Raw genomic sequence first — 21,384 nt, 5'->3', positions numbered from 1 at the left:
CCTTTTCACCTTTTTGTGGATGAACGGGCCCGGAATAGCCACTGGACTCCTTGCCCAGCCTGTAGGGCCTTCCTACCGCCCCGTGGCTTACCTCTCCCAACAGCTAGACCCAACCATTCGGGGATGGCAACCATGCCTTCGGGCCCTAGCAGCGGCAGCCGAACTGACCAAACAAAAACTGACTCTGGCCCACCCACTAACCGTGTTTTCCTCCCACCGGATGGTTGACCTCCTAGGCCACAAGTCTCTCTCCCTCCTGGGCCCCTCCCGCATCCAGGAGTTCCACCTACTGTTCATTGAAAACGCTGCTATCTCCCTCGACCTCTTCCCCCTCCTAAACCCGGCCTCCCTCTTGCCTATCTCCGACACCGGGACCTCCCCTTCCCACTCCTGCCCCCAAGTCATAGAGGCCCTGAGCCCGCCGAGAGACGGACTCTTTGACACCCCTCTTTCAAACCCGGACTGCACCCTCTTCGTAGCATGCTTGCTCCCTGTTTTCTTAGGTTACTTCGCAGGCGCATGGAGGAAGTCTCTTGGGTGGCCACAAACCAAATGCGCCTCGGTCCTTACACCTTGCTTCCTACAGAACCCCCCACTGGTCTCCCCTAAGCCTCGGACCTCTGGTCGCCCGACTCCCCTTTCGACACCCCCATTCAGCATGAAGTAGCCGAAGATCAGAACGCCGCCCCATTACACCAAAGATGTCGGGATGTAAGGCCAACTGGCCCGAGGCAGGGGAACACAATCAGATTCACAGGTTGCATCAGGCCGAAACTCTCCGGACCACCCAGTTCCAGAAACTGACTTGGAGACTTTCCGGACCACCCAGTTCCAGGAACTGACCTGGGGACTTTGCACCCAGCCCAGCCTTCCCGCCTTTCGAGGCGCGGGACTAACGGTCCCCCAGGATACCTGAAAAGACCACCAAATAAGGAATACCCTGCGCCCTCCCAGATTCACCACACCCCTTTCCCTTCTTCCCCTATAAAATCTTGCCGAACCCTCGCCCGGGCGCGACTTCTCTGGCCCCTTTCTCTCGGACCAGTGAACCTCGCCCGGGAGCGCTCCCTAATAAAGCTCACTTGAAGCTTTCCTCTGTTTCGCGGTGCCGTTTGTTAAGATCCGACCTTACAAAAAGTTTTGTTAAAGTGCTGTTCTGTCTCTGTTTCTCAGTATCAGCAGCCTTATTCTTTTCTCTTAACCAGTTGAAGTTACCCCAACTCCTTAATGAAGTCTTTTTTTTTTAAGTCTTTTCTTTTTTGACTTTTTTAAAAAAAATTTAATTTATTTATTTATGGCTGTGTTGGCTCTTCGTTTCTGTGCGAGGGCTTTCTCCAGTTGCGGCAAGTGGGGGCCACTCCTCATAGCGGTGCGCGGGCCTCTCACTATCGCGGCCTCTCTTGTTGCGGAACACAGGCTCCAGATGCGCAGGCTCAGTAATTATGGCTCACGGGGCTAGTTGCTCCGCGGTATATGGGATCTTCCCAGACCAGGGCTCGAACCCGGGTCCCCTGCATTGGCAGGCAGATTCTCAACCACTGCGCCACCAGAGAAGCCCAATGAAGTCATTCTTTAAAAATCATTTTCTCTCGGGACTTCCCTGGTGGTCCAGCGGTTAGACTCCGCACTCCGGGTGCAGGGGGTACGGATTTGAGCCCTGGTCGGGGAACTAAGATCCCACATGCTACACGGTGCGGCCTAAAAACAAAAACAAACAAAAAAATCATTTTCTCTTTTCAGACAATATTAACTTAGAACAATCCCACGTGTACATAGGGAGAGAACGAATCTTAAGTGTCTATAGTAGATCAGTCACATCTATGAGTTTTGCATATGCTACTTAATTTATTCCAGACAATAAACCTTTAAAGTTGATGGTATTATTCCCATCAAATATAAAATTTTTACAAATGTAGAACTAAGGCCCTGAGATGTTAAGTTTTGCCCAGTGTATGTGTAGTATGTTCCAAGTTAGATTTAAGCCTAACATTTCTTGTCCCAAGCATCTCAGTCTAGTAACAGAGATAGGTACTTGAATAAATAAGTTATGAAGCTGTTTCATAAGTTACAGAGCCATTAAAAATGAGCAATATGTCTATATTTATTGCCAGTGAAAGATGTTCACCTTGTATTATTGAGTGAAAACACGTTGAAGAACAGAATCAGTATTATGAGCCTGTTCAATTATTCACTGATTCAGGAATGTATATTGAGTGCCTCCTTTGTCTTAGGCACTGTTCTAGGCACTTAGGATACTTGAGTGAACAAAAGAGTGTTTTTTTTTATGGAGCTTACAATCTATTAATATAGAATAGAATGTAAAAGAGACGGAATTAAATGAGGCAGCTTGGGCTGCAAGAAAGACTTGGAGAGAAAGTCTCAGTGATAGGTAAATTCATCCATAACAAATGGGTAATTGTTGGGAGACAGTTCTCCATGTCTCTTTTGTATTTCTGCACATCTTGTGAGCAGAGGCACTGGCTGCTTTGTTCTGGACTCTCTTTTCAGAGAACAGACTTGGGAGATATAATATCTCCCTGTGGAGCAGAGGGCAGATTTATTTATTGTCCAGAATAATAAAGATAATGTTTTCCTTTGGGACAAAGGTTAGGCAGATTTGCTTGATATAAGATTTGCGTTCCTTCAGTTCAGTGTTCCCCAGCTGTGATTCAAACCCATTGCATGTGCAGTATCCCCCCAGACCCCTCTGCATTGCCATGTGGGAATTGGGGGACAAGGGGAACTAATGTGAACCTGAAGCTCATTCTCCTTGAGGAGTAAAATCTTTTGCCTCTGACTCAGAAGTCCTGTGTCTTCTGCCAGCATCCATGAAATGGTGGCAGGTAGCTTGTTAGCTTACAAGTAGGCCAGACTCATCACAGTTCTTGATAATAGGCATGAGTTTATTTTTATTTTAATTTGAGAGGACTCAGTTGTTTTTTTTTTAAACTTATAGTTCTTATTTTTATCCTAGCTTTCAGCTCCTATTTCTTGGTGTAGTGCATTTAATTACCAAAAGGGTAGAGGAGGTTTATACTAGGTTGTTCTAGAAGCCCATTTTATGGAATGTGGGGCAATACAATTTTTTAAAAAATAAATAAATTTATTTATTTATTTTTGGCTGTGTTGGGTCTTCGTTGCTGCGTGCAGGCTTTTCTCTAGTTGTCGTGAGCGGGGGCCACTCTTCGTTGTGGTGCGTGGGCTTCTCATTGTGGTGGCTTCTCGTTGCAGAGCATGGGCTCTAGGCACGCGGGTTTCAGTAGTTGTGGCACGCAGACTTCAGTAGTTGTGCCTCGCGGGCTCTAGAGCGCAGGCTCAGTAGTTGTGGCGCACGGGCTTAGTTGCTCCGCGGCATGTGGGATCTTCCCGGACCGGGGCTCAAACCTGTGTCCCCTGCATTGGCAGGCGGATTCTTAACCACTGGGCCACCAGGGAAGCCCAATACAATCATTTTGATCTCCTAAGTCACATATAAAAATATCATTTAGGAGCTGTCTTGTCCCTATCGTGTCTCAGTGCATGTTTTTATGTACAAGGTCCTATGGAAGAATTCTTGCTCAAATTACTCACTTTGTCTTCTATTCTCTCATGTTGCACTACCATTTTCTCTAGTTGGAAATGGCTAGAGCCATGTTTTCAAGCCCAGATTTTAAAAATTTGGAAGAAAATTTTTAATACTTTTTTCTTAGCATTTTAATGAATTTTAATTACTGTCGTGTTGTTAATTTGAATACTTCTTTCCTTAACTCTTAATTTATAACTCAGTAGGGTTGCCAAAGGAATTGGCCAAAAGGAAAAGATTTTAAAAAATTTTTTCTGTTTACTAGTTAGCATCTTTTTAAAACTGAAAATCAGATTTGAAAAGTTAATTATATAAAGTATAACCTAATTCATGAAAATACTTTGCTGAATTTCTGCAGGTTGTTTTATTCCAATAAGTTTAGGAAGTATACCCCACCCGAACACACGCAAAATCTTTAACCCACGTGTTCATCCATTATCTAGCGATCTTACCAGTTACAGGCAAGGACAGAGAAAACAGTCTGGCTTCAAGAAGATCTTGCTCTTTACGTGGAATGCAAGAAAACATAATAGAGTCCCTTGTGACAGTATATAGAGAGCATAGTCAGATTTAATTTTGAAATCTCATCAGCCTGATTACTTAGCTAATTACTGTTCTTTGTCATATATATATATTTGGCTTCCTTTCATTACAGCTTCTGAATAAGCATGAAGCTTTTTGGTCCATTTTTGGTAAAAATGATTCATTTCTTAAAGAAACATAATTTCTCTTTTTCAAAGGAGGAATTTATTATATTTTTGAAGTATGATAACTTTTCTGCTATTGATGGATATTTAGGCTGATTTAATTTTTGTGCTCTCACATTTCATCACTGTGAAATGAACTTCTAAGTATTTTAGCATTTCTGAAAGTGAGATGTTTAAAAATAGGTGGCATATTCTAAAACAGTTTGCCATCCTTTTTAAAATTGAAAACGTATTCCCCACCTCCAGTCTTCTCTTATCCCCTTTCTCTGCTTTATTTTTCCATATAGAGTTTTTAGCAAGTCACATATTGTTTATTTTCTTTCATTAAGCTAACTAGAGTCAGGGATCTTTTTCTCTTTTATTTTACCATTGTATCTCTAGCTCCTAGAACACGACCTGGAATGGAGTAAGTACACAATATATTTGTTGAATGAATGGATGAATGAAGGGAACATTTAAGTGTTTATTGTGGTTCCAGATACTGTGCTAAGCCCTTTCTCTCCTTGAATCACTTAATAACCACATGAGGTAGGTAGGTACTCTAATGAGGAAACTAGGGCTGAGGAGGAGTTAATTTGCCCAGTGTCACTCAGCCCGTAAATGGAGGAATTAAAATTAGAGCTTGACTCTACCTCATGACAGTTCCTAGGCTCTTAACAGTGTTACACTTGTCTAAGCAATAAATTGTATGATTTATTTAGTTCTTTCTTTTTAAACAGGAAGAAGAGAATTTATCCAAAGATTAAAACTTGAAGCAACCCTGAATGTGCATGATGGCTGTGTAAGTAATAGTTAATTCTCAACTATGAAGGACTTTAATACTAAGTGTTCAGGTGTTTGAGGAACTGCCCCAGTCCTCCCAAAAGAGATTGGACTAAGTATAAGAAAATGGGAGAATTAAGTTTTACATTAAAACGTAAAAGTATACTTTGAATTTAGGAAAGCATATGGGAGATTTTTTAAAGAATGATGAGTTTTCTAACATTATCAAAAGGTTTTCATCTCTTTCACTCTATTGGTACTGATTTTGTGACAGTCACTAGTGATCTTAATGTCTCCAAATCTAGTGGTCACTTCTCAGAAACTTTAGACATTGGTTGAATACATTTTCTTTTTTGAAATACTTATTCTCTTGGATTCTGCTAACACCACACTCTCTTGGTTTTCTTTCTATCTCATTGACTTGTTGCATCTTCTCTGTCTTCTTCCCTGACTCCTCCACCTCTTCACCTTCAAATGTTGGATGTACCAACATTATATCTTGGTTCCTCCCACCCTGTTTTCTCTTCACTTTTCTAAGTGATTTTGTTTAGTCCCATGGCTGAAAAACATGACTTCCAACTTTCCACTTCTTCCCAGAACTCCAGATTTATATAAATAACTCTCTAGTTAACATTTCCAGTTGCATGTCTAATAGCACCCCAAATTTAACAAGGTCAAAACAAAACTCTTGTAAGGTTTTGTTAGGAAAACTTCAGACACTGGACTTTCCTGGTGGCACAGTGATTAAGAATCTGCCTGCCAATGCAAGGGACATGGGTTCAAGCTGTGGTCTGGGAAGATCCCACATGCCGCGGAGCAACTAAGCCTGTGTGTAACAACTACTGAGCCTGTGCTCTAGACCCCGTGAGACACAACTACTGAGCTCGTGTGCCACAACTACTGAAGCCCATGTGCCTAGAGCCCGTGCTCTGCAACAAGAGAAGCTACCACAATGAGAAGCCCACGTGCAGAAACGAAGACCAAACACAGCCAAAAATAAATGAGTGAATGAATAAATAAAAAAATCAATCAATCAATTAATTAAAAAAAACCTTTAATCATGCTTTTCATATACTCAGGACCTGGATTTAGCAGTTAATCAAGATTTTGGCACATTTTCTTTTACCACTTCATTTTTTTTCTCTTTGCCGAAGTATTTTAAAGCAAATCTCAGATGTGAAATCATTTCACCTCTGTATATAAGCTAAAAGTAATGGACATTTTTTTATGTAATCAAAATGGCATTATATAATTTAACAAGATAGTATATTTTTTGGTATCATCTAATACATAGTCCATAATCAAATTTCCCCCATTGTTTAAAAATCTCCTTTTTTTTTTTAAACATTCTTATTGGAGTATAATTGTTTTACAATGTTGTGTTAGTTTCTGCTGTACAAAACAGTGAATCAGCTATATGTATACATATATCCCCATATCCCCTCCCTCTTGAGCCTCCCTCCCACGCTCCCTATTGCACCCCTCTAGGTCATCACAAAGCATCGAGCTGATTTCCCTGTGCTATGCAGCAGCTTCCCACTAGCCATCCATTTCACATTTGGTAGTGTATATATGTCAATGCTACTCTCTCACTTCGTACCAGCTTCCCCTTCCCACTCTGTGTCCTCAAGTCTGTTCTCTACGTTTGTGTCTTTATTCCTGTCCTCCCACTAGGTTTTAGATTGCTTATATGTGTGTTAGCATATGGTATTTGCTTTTCTCTTTCTGACTTACTTCACTCTGTATGACAGGCTCTAGGTCCGTCCACCTCATTACAAATGACTCAATTTTGTTCCTTTTTATGGCAGAGTAATATTCCATTGTATATAGGTGCCACATCTTCTTTATCCATTCATCTGTCAATGGACATTTAGGTTGCTTCCATGTCTTGGCTATTGTAAATAGTGCTGCAGTGAACTTTGTGTTACATGACTCTTTTTGAATTATGGTTTTCTCAGGGTGTATGCCCAGTAGTGGGATTGCTGGGTCATTAGGTAGTTCTATTTTCAGTGTTTTAAAGAACCTCCATACTGTTCTCCATAGTGGCTATATCAATTTACATTCCCACCAACAGTGCAGGAGCGTTCTCTTTTCTCCACACCCTCTCCAGCATTTATTGTTTCTAGATTTCTTGATGATGGCCATTCTGACCGGTGTGAGGTGATACCTCATTGTGGTTTTGATTTGCATTTCTCTAATGATTAGTGCTGTTGAACATCTTTTCATGTGTTTGTTGGCAATCTGCATGTCTACTTTGGAGAAATGTCTGTTTAGGTCTTCCGCCCATTCTTGGATCGGGTTGCTTGGTCTTTTGATACTGAGATGCATAAGCTGCTTGTATGTTTTGGAGATTAATCCTTTGTCCGTTGCTTCGTTTGCAAATATTTTCTCCCATTTGGAGGTTTGTCTTTTTCTCTTGTTTATGGTTTCCTTTGCTGTGCAAAAGCTTTTAAGGTTCATTAGGTCCCATTTGTTTATTTTTGATTTTATTTCCGTTAATCTAGGAGGTGGGTCAAAAAGGATCTTGCTGTGATTTATGTCATAGAGTGTTCTGCCTATGTTTTCCTCTAAGAGTTTGATAGTGTCTGGTCTTACATTTAGGTCTTTTATCCATTTTGAGTTTATTTTTGTGTATGGTGTTAGGAAGTGTTCTAATTTCATTCTTTTACCTGTAGCTGTCCGGTTTTCCCAGCACCACTTATTGAAGAAGCTGTCTTTTCTCCATTGTATATTCTTGCCTCCTTTCTCAAAGGTAAGGTGACCATATGTGTGTGGGTTTATCACTGGGCTTTCTATCCTATTCCATTGATTGATATACTGTTTTTGTGCCAGTACCATACTGTCTTGATTACTGTAGCTTTGTAGTATAGTCTGAAGTCAGGGAGCCTGATTCCTCCAGCTCTGTTTTCTTTCTCAAGATTGCTTTGGCTATTTGGGGTCTTTTGTGTTTCTGTGCAAATTGTAAAATTTTTTGTTCTAGTTCAGTGAAGAATGCCATTGGTAGTTTGATAGGGATTGCACTGAATCTGTAGATTGCTTTGAGTAATATAGTCATTTTCACAATATTGATTCTTCTAATCCAAGAACATGGTATATCTTTCCATCTGTTTGTATGGTCTTTAATGTGTTTCATCAGTGTCTTATAGATTTCAGTGTGCAGGTCTTTTGCCTCCTTAGGTAGATTATTCCTAGGTATTTTATTCTTTTTGTTGCAGTGGTAAATGGGATTGTTTCCATAATTTCTGTTTCTGATTTTTCATTTTTAGTGTGTAGGAATGCAACAGATTTCTGTGCATTAATTTTGTATCCTGCTACTTTACCAAATTCATTGATCAGCTCTAGCAGTTTTCTGGTGTCATCTTTAGGATTTTCTATGTATAGATCATGTCATCTGCAAACAGTGACACTTTTTCTTCTTTTCCAATTTAGATTCCTTTTATTTCTTTTTCCTCTCTGACTGCCATGGATAATACTTCCAAAACTATGTTGAATAATAGTGGTGAAAGTGGGCAACCTTGTCTTGCTCCTGATCTTAGAGGAAATGCTTTCAGTTTTTCACCATTGAGAATGATGTTGGCTGTGAATTTGTCATATATGGCTTTTATTATGTTGAGGTAGGTTCTCTCTATGCCCACTTTCTGGAGAGTTTTTATCATAAATGGGTGTTGAATTTTGTCAAAAGCTTTTTCTGCATCTATTGAGGTGATCACATGGTTTTTATCCTTCAGTTTGTTAAAATGGTGTGCCACATTGATTGTTTTGCATATAGTGAAGAATCCTTGCATTCCTGGAATAAACCCCACTTGATCATGATGTATGATCCTTTTAATGTGCTGTTGGATTCTGTTTGCTAGTATTTTGTTGAGGATTTTTGCATCTATGTTCGTCAGTGATATTGGCCTGTAATTTTTTTTTTTCTGTGATATATTTGTCTTGTTTGGTATCAGGGTGATGGTGGCCTCATAGAATGAGTTTGGGAGTGTTCCTCACTCTGCTGTATTTTGGAAGAGTTTTAGAAAGGTAGTTGTTCACTCTTCTCTAAATCTTTGTTAGAATTTGCCTGTGAAGCCATGTGGCCCTGGGCTTTTTGTTTGTTGGAAGATTTTTAATCACAGTTTCAATTTCAGTGCTTGTGAATGGTCTGTTCATACTTTCTAGTCCTTCCTGGTTCAGTCTTGGAAGATTGTACTCTTCTAAGAATTTGTCCATTTCTTCCAGGTTTTCCATTTTATTGGCATATAGTTGCTTTTAGTAATCTCTCATGCTCCTTTGTATTTCTGCAGTCAGTTGTTACTTCTCCTTTTTCATTTCTAATTCTGTTGATTTGAGTCTTCTCCCTTTTTTCCTGATAAGCCTAATGGTTTATCAATTTTGTTTATCTTCTCAAAGAACCAGCTTTTAGTTTTATTGATCTTTGCTATTGTTTCCTTCATTTCTTTTTCATTTATTTCTGATCTGATCTTTATGATTTCTTTCCTTTTGCTAACTTCAGGTTTTTTTTTTGTTCTTTCTCTGATTGCTTTAGGTGTAAGGTTAGGTTGTTTATTTGAGATTTTTCTTGTTTTTTGAGGTAGGATTGTATTCCTATAAACTTCCCTCTTAGAACTGCTTTTGCTGCATTCCATAGGTTTTAGGTCATTGTGTTTTCGTTGTCATTTGTTTCTAGGTATTTATTTGATTTCTTCTTTGATTTCTTCTGTGACCTCTTAGTTGTTTAGAAGCATATTGTTTAGCCTCCATATGTTTTTATTTTTTTACCGTTTTCTTCCTGTAATTGATAGCTAGTCTCATAGTGTTGTGGTCCAAAAAGGTACTTGATTGGCAGGCAGATTCTTAAGTACTGCACCACCAGGGAAGTCCCCGGAATCTCTAGTCAACACTTTAGGTGATTTTAATCTAGGTGATCTGTGGATCATACTTTGGAAAACAGTGCTATAGCTACTAATTGAAAACATGAGACTAGAACGAGCACATGGAAAGAAATTGCAAACTGGAGGGTCTAGGCCTTAACTCTAAGGATTCAAACATTTAAAACTTAAGCAAAGAGGGGAAAAGTGTCTATAGTCCGATCCTCCAAATGTTATCTTTTTCCTGTTCACAGTTGTGGTATTATAATTATGCTGTAAATACACTTTTGATATCAATATATGTTATTTATTTTAAACCTTAGCACCACTCTTGAGGTTCTCCTGATGCTCATGGTTAAAAATGGATCATAACAAAAAGAAATGGACATGTACTGCACTCCCTTATTCTGTTCTTATCCTCCTTAAGCAACCTCTTTTAATCCGTGTTTTATTTCAGATCTTCCGGTAATTTCTTTCATTTCTGTGTGATAGTGTTATGTTGGTCTTTCTTGAAGTGTCAACTTTGGGTGTTGTCCATTGTTTTTCTGCTATGATAGAAGAGGAATTAACTAATTTATACAATTTTCTAAGATGTAGGCTTCTCACAAATTTTGTTACTGTTCTCAGTCTCTCCAGCTGTCACTTTAATTTTAAACAACACACTTAAGCATCGTTTTGTTTTTCTGTCATTCATAGACAGTATTTCTTGAATCCCTATTCTGTAAAGTATATTTAAGGCTTTCACCCTTCTTCCACCTTCCTATCTCTATTTCACACCTTTTTCAGCTATATATGCTTTTGTATTGTCAGTGTTGATTTCATTTGCCTCCTATTCTGTAGCCATTGTTATTTTCTGAAATTTGTCAATGTATTTATTCTAAAAGTCAAAATTCAGTAAACAGTGTTAATGTCTTATACATATGTATATGTTGTAGTTTCCATTAAGCTCTTCACAATAAGGAGAGAAGAGGAAGAAAATTATATAATATATCATCTATTTTATAGGTGAGCACACTCAGCTGCTCAAAACTCTCTAATGGGTTTCTGGCTTACGTATAGTAAATCCAAAGGCCTTATTGCTTCAGAGACCCTACATGATTTGGCACTTGCCTTCTTTTCCATTTCATCCCTTACTGTATTCTCCATTATACATGTTTGTTTTAGTCATACTCATCTTTTTGCTGTTTCTTTAAATGCACCTAGTACACCTCTGCCGTACGTATTTTGTTTTTTGCCTAGAACTTTCTTCCTCACATATCTTTGAAGTTTACCTCGTCATTTCATTTAGCTTTAACTTAACCTGTCGGAGACGCTTTTCCTGACCACCCTAATAGCTCCCCACTCCTCATCAGTATCTTTCTCTTTCTTCTGTTTTTTTCACCATAATACTGACATTATAATTATGCATTTATTTACTTGTTCATAGTCTGCATACCTGCCTCCCTCTACTCTAGCACTCTGGACACCAAATATATCTTCATAAATTTATTTTCTTCGTCTAGTGTCGAGGGGAGTGCCTACCACATATTTGGCACTTATGAAGTGTTTATTGAAGAGACAAAAGCATGTGTTACATATTGGATTTTATGTGTTTCTTTAAGGAACTAAGGTCAAGTCTTTCTCCTTACTCAAAGGAGAATTTTCTAGTGTTAATTTCAGATGGATTCTTGCATAATGTATAACTGCCTTTGTGGTATTCTGAAGTTTTTACAAGCTCTGGATTCTGTATCTTTCCAGTTTTGAATTTACTTTCAGGTTTTACTGAGTATTTTCTCAAATATTTTTCTAAGGATGAGTGGAGCATAAACTTTTCTTGCTAGCTTAAAGATATCTTTTCTGCTTGCATACTAAAAAAATTTTTGTCCTTATTTTTATTTTGCATTTTTTTAAAACGGGTGATGCCTTCTCATTGTACAAAAATAAACTACATAAAAAAATACACATTGAGAGACTTCCCTGGTGGTCCAGTGGTTAAGAATCCACCTTCTGATGCATGGGATGCAGGTTCGATCCCTGGTCGGGATCCGACATGCCATGGGGCAACTAAGCCCACGTGCCACAACTACTGAGCCCACATGCTCTAGAGCCCGTGTGCTACCACTAGAGAGCCTGCGTGCTGCAACTACTGAGCCCACATGCCACAACTAGAGAGCCTGTGCACCACAATTACTGAGCCTGCGTGCTCTAGAGCCTGCACGCCACAACTAGAGAGAAGCCCATGCGCCACAATGAAAGATCCTGCATACTACAATGAAGATCTCGCATTCCACAACTAAGACCAAGCACAGCCAAAATAAATACACTAAATTAACAAAAAAAAAGTATACATTGAAAAGTGTGGCTCTCACTCCTGTTCCTGTCTTCCCCATTTTTTTCTGTTCCCTAAAACACATAACCACTTGCTTTAGTTTCATGGGTATCCTTCTACTCTATTTTTTCCCCATCTTTATTGAGATATAATTTACATATATAAATGTATAAGTTTAATGTGTAAAATGTAATGATTTGATACACATATATATTGCAAAATGATTACCACAATAAGCTTAGTTAACACATTATCACTTCACATAATTTCCATTTTGTTGTTGTGGTGGTGGTGAGAACATTTAATATTTACTTTCTTAGTATCTTTCAAGTATACAGCACAGTATTGCTACCTGTAAACACCATGCTGTACACTAGATCCCAGAACTTACTCACCTTATAACTGGTAGTTTATACTTTTTGAACATCTCATTTCCTCCACCTTCCAGCCTCTGGCAACCACCAGTCTACTCTCTGTTTCTATCAGTTGAGCGTGTTTAGATTCCACATATAAGTGATATCATACAGCATTTGTCATTCTTTATCTCACCCTCGGCATTCATCCACATTGTTGCAAACGTCAGGATTTCCTTCAATTTTATGGCTGAAAAATATTCCATTGTGTGCATGGGTGTGTGTGTTTATCATATTTATCCATTCATCCATTGACAGACACCTAGGTTCTTTTCGTGTCTTGGGTATCGTAAATAAAGACACAATGAATATGGGGTGCTGCAGATATCTCTTCAAGATAGTATTTTAATTTCCTTCAAATATATACCCAAAATTGGGATTGCTGGATTATATGGTAGTTCTAGTTTAAATTTTTTGAGGAACCTCCATAGTGTTTTCTATAGTTGCTGTATCAATTTCCCTTCCCACCAGTGGTGCACAAGGTTCCCTTTTCTCCACGTCCTTACCAGCACTTCTTTTATATTTTTGATAATAGCCATTCTAATAGGTCTGAGATGGTATCTCATTGTGTTTTTTTGTTGTTGTTGTTGTCCATGCTGTGCAGCTCGTGGGATTGAACCTGGGCCACAGCAGTGAAAGCACCGAGTCCTAACTACTGGACTTCCAGGGTCCTCCCTCATTTGTGGCTTTGATTTGCATTTTTCTGATGATTAGTGATGTTGAGCATTGTTTCATGTACTTTTTGGCCATTTGTATGTCTTCTTTGGAAAAAAGGTTTTTCAGGTCTTTGCCCATTTTTATGGTTACAAACTTTTTTTTTTTTTTTTTTTTGGCGGTACACGGGCCTCTCACTGTTGTGGCCTCTCCCGTTGCAGAGCACGGCCTCTGGACGTGCAGGTTCAGAGGCCATGGCTCACGGGCCCAGCCGCTCCGTGACATGTGGGATCTTCCCGGACCGGGGCACGAACCCGTGTCCCCTGCATTGGCAGGCGGACTCTCAACCACTGCGCCACCAGGGAAGCCCCTTCTGCCCATTTTTTAATTGGGTTGTTTGTTTTTTTAATATTGAGCTGCATGAGCTTTTTATGTATTTTGGAGATTAATCCTTTGTTCGTTGATTTGTTTGCAAATATTTTCTCCCACATTGAGGGTTGTGTTTTCGTCTTGTTTACAGTTTTCCTTTGCTGTGCAAAAGCTTTTAAGTTTCATTAGGTCCCATTTATTTTTGTTTTTATTTCCATTACTCTAGGAGGTGGGTCAAAAAAGATCTTGCTGTGATTTATGTCAGAGTGTTCTTCCGATGTTTTCCTCTAAGAGTTTTATAGTGTCTGGTCTTACGTTTAGGTCTTTAATCCATTTTGAGTTTATTTTTGTGTATGGTGTTAGGAAGTGTTCTAATTTCATTCTTTTCCATATAGCTGTCCAGTTTTCCCAGCACCACTCATTGAAGAGACTGTCTTTTCTCCATTGTATATCCTTGCCTCCTTTGTCATAGATCAGTTGACCAGAGGTGTGTAGGTTTATGTCTGGGCTTTCTGTCCTGTTCCATTGATCTATATTTCTGTTTTTGTTCCAGTGCCCTATTGTCTTGATTACTGTAGCTTTGTAGTATAGTATGAGGTGAGGGAGTATGATTCCTACAGTTCTTTTTTCCTCAAGATTGCTTTGGCTATTCAGGGTCTTTTGTGTCTCCATACAACTTTTAAGATTTTTTTGTTCTAGTTTGTAAAAGTGCCATTGGTAATTTGATAGGGATTGCATTGAATCTGTAGATTGCTTTGAGTAATATAGTCATTTTCACAATATTGATTCTTCCAATCCAAGAACATGGTATATCTCTCCATCTGTTTGTGTCATCTCTGATTTCTTTCATCAGTATCTGATAGTTTTCTGAGTACAGGACTTTTACCTCCTTAGGTATGTTTATTCCTAGGTATTTTATTCTTTTTGTGGCAGTGGTGAATGGGAGTGTTTCCCTAATTTCTCTTTCATATTTTTCGTCACTAGTGTCTAGGAATGCAAGAGACTTCTGTGCATTAATTTTGTATCCTGAAACTTTACTAAATTCATTGATTAGCTCTAGTAGTTTTCTGGTGGCATATTTAGGATTATCTATATATAGTATCATCTCATCTGCAAACAGTGACAGTCTTACTACTTCTTTTACAATTTGCATTCCTTTTATTTCTTTTTCTTCTCTTACTGCCATGGCTAGGACTTTCAAAACTATGTTGAATAATACTGGCGAGAGTGAACATCCTTGTTTTCTTCCTGATCTTAGAGGAAATGCTTTCAATCTTTCACCATTGAGAATGATGTTGGCTGTGGGTTTGTCATATATGGCCTTTATTATATTGAGGTAGGTTCCCTCTGTGCCCACTTTCTGGAGAGTTTTTATCATAAATGGGTGTTGAATTTTGTCAAAATCTTTTTCTGCATCTATTGAGATGATCATATGGTTTTTATTCTTCAGTTTGTTAATATGGTGTATCACATTGTTTGATTTGCATATATCAAAGAATCCTTGCATCCCTGGGATAAATTCCACTTGATCATGATGTATGATCCTTTCAGTGTGTTGTTTGATTCTGTTTCCTAGTATTTTGTTGAGCATTCTTGCATCTGTGTTCATCAGTGATATTAGTCTGTAATTTTTTTTGTAGTATCTTTGTCTTGTTTTGGTATCAGGGTGATGGTGGCCTCGTAGAATGAGTTTGGGAGTGTTCCTTCTTCTGCAGTTTTTTGGGAAGAGTTGAGAAGGATGAGTGTTAGCTCTTCTCTGAATGTTTGAGAGAATTCACCTGTGAAAGGGTCTGGTTCTGGACTTCTGCATGTTTGAAGATTTTTCATCACAGTTTCAGTTTCAGTGCTTGTGATTGATCAGTTCATACTTTCTATTTCTTCCTCGTTCAGTCTTGGAAGGTTATACCTTTCTAAGAATTCATCTGTTTCTTCCAGGTTGTCCATTTTATTGGCATAGATTGCTTATAGTAGTCTCTTATGATGCTTTGTATTTCTGTGGTGTCTGTTGTAACTTCTACTTTTTCATTTCTAATTTTATTGATTTGAGTCTGTCTAAAAGTTTATCAATTTTGTTTATCTTCTCAAAGCACCAGGTTTTAGGTTTATTGATCCTTGCTATTGTTTACTTTGTTTCTATTTCATTTATTTCTGCTCCGATCTTTATGATTTCTTTACTTCTACTAACTTTGGGTTTTCTTTGTTCTTCTTTCTCTGGTTCTTTTAAGTGTAAGGTTAGATTGTTTCTTTGAGATTTTTCTTGTTTCTTGAGGTAGGGTTGTATTGTTATAAATTTCCCTCTTAGAACTGGGTTTGGTGCATCCCATAGGTTTTGGATCATTGTGTTTTTGTTGTCATTTGTCTCTAGGTATTTTTTATTTTCCTCTTTGATTTCTTCAGTGATCTCTTGGTTATTTAGTAACATATTGTTTAGCCTCCATATGATTGTGTTTCTTACGTTATTTTCCCTGTAATTTATTTCTAATCTCATAGTGTTGTGGTTTGAAAAGATGATTTCAGTTTTCTTAAATTTACCGAGACTTGATTTGTAACCCAAGATGTGATCTATCCTGGAGAATGTTCCATGTGCACTTGCAAAGAAAGTGTAATCTGCTTTTTTTGGATGGAATGTCCTATAAATATCAATTAAGTCTCTCTGGTCTAATGTGTCATTTAAAGCTTGTGTTTCCTTATTTATTGTCATTTTGGATGACGTGTCCAATAGGAAAGTGGAGTGTTGAAGTCCCCTACTATTATTGTGTTACTGTCAATTTCCCCTTTTATAGCTGTTAGCATTTGACTTACATATTGAGGTGCTCCTGTGTTGGGTACATAAATATTTACAATTGTTATATCTTCTTCTTGGATTGATCCCTTGATCATTATGTAGTGTCCTTCCTTGTCTCTTTTAGTAGTCTTTATTTTAAAGTCTATTTTTTCTTTTATGAGTATTGCTACTCCAGCTTTCTTTTGATTTCCATTTGGATGGAATATCTTTTTCCATCCTCTTACTTTCAGTCTGTGTGTATCCCTAGGTATGAAGTGGGTCTCTTGTACACAGTATATATATGGGCCTTGTGTTTTTATCCATTCAGTGAGCCTGTCTTTTGGTTGGAGCATTTAATCCATTCACATTTAAGGTAATTATACATATGTATGTTCCTGTTACCATTTTCTTAATTGTTTTGGGTTTGTTTTTGTAGGTCCTTTTCTTCTCTTGTGTTTCCCACTTAGAGAATTTCTTTTAGCATTTGTTGTAGAGATGCTTTGGTGGTGCTGAATTCTTTGAGGTTTTGCTTGTTTGTAAAGCTTTTGATTTCTCTTTCGAATCTGAATGAGATCCTTGCTGGGTAGAGTAATCTTGGTTTTAGGTTCTTCCTTTTCATCACTTTAAATATATCTTGCCAGTCCCTTCTGGCTTGTGGTGTTTCTGCTGAGAAATCAGCTGTAAATCTTATGGGAGTTGTATGTTGTCATTTTTCCCTTGTTGCTTTTAATAATTTGTTTTCTTAAATTTTTGTCAGTTTGATTAGTGTGTGTCTTGACGTGTTTCTGCTTGGGTTTATCTTGCCTGGGACTCTGCACTTCCTGGACTTGGCTGGATATTTCCTTTCTAATGTTAGGGAAGTTTTCGACTATAACCTCTTGAAATATTTTCTCGGGTCCTTTCTCTCTCTCTCTCTTCTCTTTCTGGGACCGCTATGTTGCGAATGTTGGTGTGTTTAATGTTGTCCCAGGGTCTCTTAGTCTGTCTTCATTTCTTTTTATTCTGTTTTCTTTATTCTCTTTTGTGGCAGTAAATTCTACCATTCTATCTTCCAGGTCACTTATCCGTTCTTCTGCCTCAGTTATTCTACTATTGATTCCTTCTAGTACATTTTTCATTTCAGTTATTGTATTGTTCAGCTCTGTTTGTTTGTTCTTTAATTCTTCTAGGTGTTCTTCTTTAATTCTTCTAGGTCTTTGTTAAACATTTCTTGCATCTTCTCGATATTTGCCTCCATTATTTTTCTGAGGTCCTGGATCATTTTTACTATCATTATTCTGAATTCTTTTTCTGAAAGGTTGCCTATCTCTACTTCATTTAGTTGTTTTTCTGGGGTTTTATCTTGTTCCTTTATGTGGTATATAGTCCTGTCACTTTTCATTTTTTCTATCTTACTGTGAATGTGGTTTTTATTCCACAGGCTGCAGAATTGTAGTTCTTCTTGCTCTTGCTCTCTGCCCTCTGGTGGATCAGGATATCGAAGAGGCTTGTGCAGGCTTCCTGCTGGGAGGGCCTTGTGGTTGGAAGAGCTTGGTGTAGCTCTGGTGGGCAAAGCTCAGTAAAACTTTAATCCACTTTTCTGCTGATAGGTGGGGCTCTGTTCCCTCCCTGTCGGTTGTTTGGCCTGAGGCGACCCAGCACTTGAGCCTACCCAGCTCTTTGGTGGGGCTAATTGTGGATTCCGGGAAGGCTCATGCCAGGGAGTACTTCCCAGAATTTCTGCTGCCAGTCTCCTTGTCCCTGTTGTAAGCCACAGCCACCCCCCTCCTATGCATAGATCCTCCAACACTAGCAGGTAGGTCTGGTTCAGTCTCCTATGGGGTCACTTCTCCTTCCCCCGGGTACTGATGCGCACACTATTTTGTCTGTGCCCTCCAAGAGTGGAATCTCTGTTTTACCCAGTTCTGTCGAAGTCCTGCAATCAAATCCCGCTAGCTTTTAAAGTCTGATTCTCTGGGAATTCCTCCTCCCATTGCCAGACCCCCAATTTGGGAAGCCTGATGTGGGGCTCAGAACCTTCACTCCAGTGGGTGGACTTCTGAGGTATACTTGTTCTTTTGTTTGTGAATCACCCACCCAGCAGTTATGGGATTTGACTTTATTGTGATTGCGCCCCTCCTACCATCTCATTGGGGGTTCTCCTTTTTCTTTGGGTGTTGGGTATCTTTTGGTGATTTTCAGTGTCTTTCTGTCGATGATTGCCCAGCAGTCAGTTGTGATTACGGTACTCTCGCAAGAGGGAGTTGTTCCATACAAACTTCAGGACTTCTATTTCTGTGAAAAATGCTTTTGGAATTTTGATAGGGATTGCTGTAAATCTGTAGATGGCTTTTGAGTAGTATAGTATAATATTAACTTTTTTCATACATGAATGTGTCTTTCTGTTTGTTTTTTCATTGTTTCTCATCTTTGTCATATAGATTTCAGTGTATAGATCTTTCACCTCTCTGGTTAACTTTATTCCTGAGTATTTTATTGTTTTTGATACTGTTGTAAATGGGCTTGTTTTCTTTATTTCATTTTCAGATAGTTCATTGTTAGTATACAGAAATGCAACTGATTTTTGTTTGTTGATGATATATCTTGAAACTACTGAAATCATTTGTTAGTGCTAATAAATTTTTGGTGAAGTCTTCAGGATTTTCTATCAATATATATACGATGAGGTCATCTGCAAACGAAGATAGTTTTATATCTTCATTTCCAATTTAGTTGCCTTTTATTTCTTTTTCCTGTCTAATTATTCTGGCTGGGACTTCCAGTAGTATGTTGAATACAAGTGATGACAGTGGACATCCTTGTCTTGCTCCTGATCTTAGAGGAAAAGCTTTTTTCAATGTTTCACCCTTGAGTATGGTGTTAGCTGTGGACTTGTTATATATGGCCTTTTTTATGTTGAGGTGTAATCCTTGTATTCCTAGTTTGTTGAGCATTTTTATCATGAAAGATATTGAATTTAGTTAAATGCTTTTTGTGCATCTATTGAGACAATCATGATTTTTATCTTTCCATTAATGAGGTGTATTAAAATTATTGATTTCTTTATATTGAACCATGCTTGCATTTCAGTGGTAAATCCCAGTTGATTATGGTGTATGGGTCAATGATAGTGTAAAAAAAAATTTTTTTTTAAAAATTTTTTGTCTGCACTGCGTGGCATGTGGGATATTAGTTCCCTAACTAGGGATCGAAGCTGCACCTCCTGCATTGGAAGGGCAGAGTCTTAACCTCTAGACCGCCAGGGAAGTCCTGGTGTATGATACTTTTAATGTGATTTTGAATTTGATTTGCTAGTATTTTCTTGATAATTTTTGCCTCTATATTCATCAGAAATGTTGGCTTGTAGTTTTCTTTTCCTGTAGTATCCTTATTTGGCCTTGGTGTGAGGGTAATGCTTACCTCAGAAAATGAGTTTAATTCTTCTTGAAACATTTGGTAAACATTTAAAGCCTGAGAAGCTATCTGGTCCTAGGCTTTTTTGTTGTTTTTACTGTTGGGAGGTTTTTTATTTAATGTCTTTACTCATTATTGTTCTGTTCAGATTTTCTTTTTTCATGATTCAGTCTTAGTCAGTTATATGTTCCTAGGAATTTATTCCAGGTTGTCTAATTTGTTGGTGTATAATTGTTCATAGTAGTCTTTTATGACTCTTTATGTTTCTGTGGTATCAGTTGTAATGTCTTCTCTTTTATTTATAATTTTATAATCTTGTTAAGTCCTTCGAAATGTTTGTCAATTTTGTTAATCTTTTCAAAAAACCAACTTTTAATTTTTTTAATCTTTTCTGTTATTTTCCTGTTCTCTATTTTATTCATTTCTGCTCTGCTCTTTATCATCTTCTTTCTGCCAACTTTGGGCTTTGTTTTTCTTTTCTAGTTCCTCAATGTGTAAATTTAGATGGTTTATTTGAGATCTTTCTTTTTTTCTTAATGTAGACATTGATTGCTATAAACTTCCCACTGAGAACTGCTTTTGCTGCATCCCATGTGTCTTGTTTCCATTTTCACTTGTCTGAAGATATTTTTTGATTTTTTTTCTTTGATGCTCTGGTTGTCCAGGAGTGTGTTATTTAATTTCCACATGTTTGTGAAATTTTCAGTTTTCCTCCTGTCAATTTCTATTTTCATACCACTGTGGGCAGGAAAGATACTTGGTAGGATTTCATTCTTTTAATGTTTGCTAATACTTGTTTTGTGGTCTAACATGATTTATCCTGGAGAATGTTCTGTGTTCACTTGAGAAGAATGTTCTGTTGTTGGATGGAATGTTCTATATGTATCTGTTAGATTCATTTGATCTAAAGTTTAATACAAGTCTAATGTTTCCTTACTGATTTTCTGTCGGTATGATTTATCCATTGTTTAAAGTGGGGTGTTGAAGTTTGCTACTATTATACTGTTCTCTTTCTTCCTTCAGACCTGATACAGTCATTCTTTTTTTTTTTTTAGTCATTCTTTTTAATTTTAGACATTCTAATAGATATTTAGCAATAGCAATATGTGGTTTTAATTCCTTGTGCTATTTATTTTTACATACAGTCATCCCTCCATATCCACAGGTTCTGCATCCGTGGATACCGAGAGTCGACTGTATTTCTCCATTTTATATAAGGTACTTGAGCATCTACAGACTTTGGCATTTGTCAGGGGGTCCTGGAACCCATCCTATTGGATACCAAGGGAATATGATATTCATCTGTATCCCTCAAACTTCCTAAGCTTAATAGTTCCAGCCCCCTTTTTTTAAGATTCTGTAGGATATTCTATATAAACAATCATGGCATCTGAGAATAAAGATAGGTTTACTTCTTTTCCTGTCCGGTTTCCTTTTATTTCTTTTTCTTGTCTTACTGTGCTGTCTAGTACCCTAGACAGTGTTGAACAGAAGTGGTGAGAGCAGACATCCCTGTCTTGTTCTGATCTTAGAGGGAAAGCATCCAGTCTTTCATTATTAAGTATGATGTTTTTTTAACGGATGTGCATTGTCCGGTTGAAAAAG

General features: G+C 38.1%; 1 protein-coding gene across 9 annotated transcripts in view; it reads left to right on the top strand.

Moving 5' to 3' along the window:
* The window catches only part of DCAF6 (DDB1 and CUL4 associated factor 6), a 173,014-nt gene that overhangs the window by 20,731 nt on the left and 130,899 nt on the right, over nucleotides 1-21,384 (top strand). For all 9 annotated transcript variants that reach the window (XM_060133765.1, XM_060133776.1, XM_060133785.1 and 6 more), the window contains exon 2: nucleotides 4,989-5,050. In XM_060133765.1, coding sequence (XP_059989748.1) covers nucleotides 4,989-5,050 — 62 coding nt within the window. The remainder of the gene's footprint in view (nucleotides 1-4,988; nucleotides 5,051-21,384) is intronic.

Source organism: Lagenorhynchus albirostris, chromosome 2, assembly GCF_949774975.1.
Source record: "Lagenorhynchus albirostris chromosome 2, mLagAlb1.1, whole genome shotgun sequence".
Classification (NCBI taxonomy): Eukaryota; Metazoa; Chordata; class Mammalia; order Artiodactyla; family Delphinidae; genus Lagenorhynchus; species Lagenorhynchus albirostris.
Note: the sequence above shows the minus strand (reverse complement) of the source record. Positions and strands in the feature narration are given on the sequence as shown.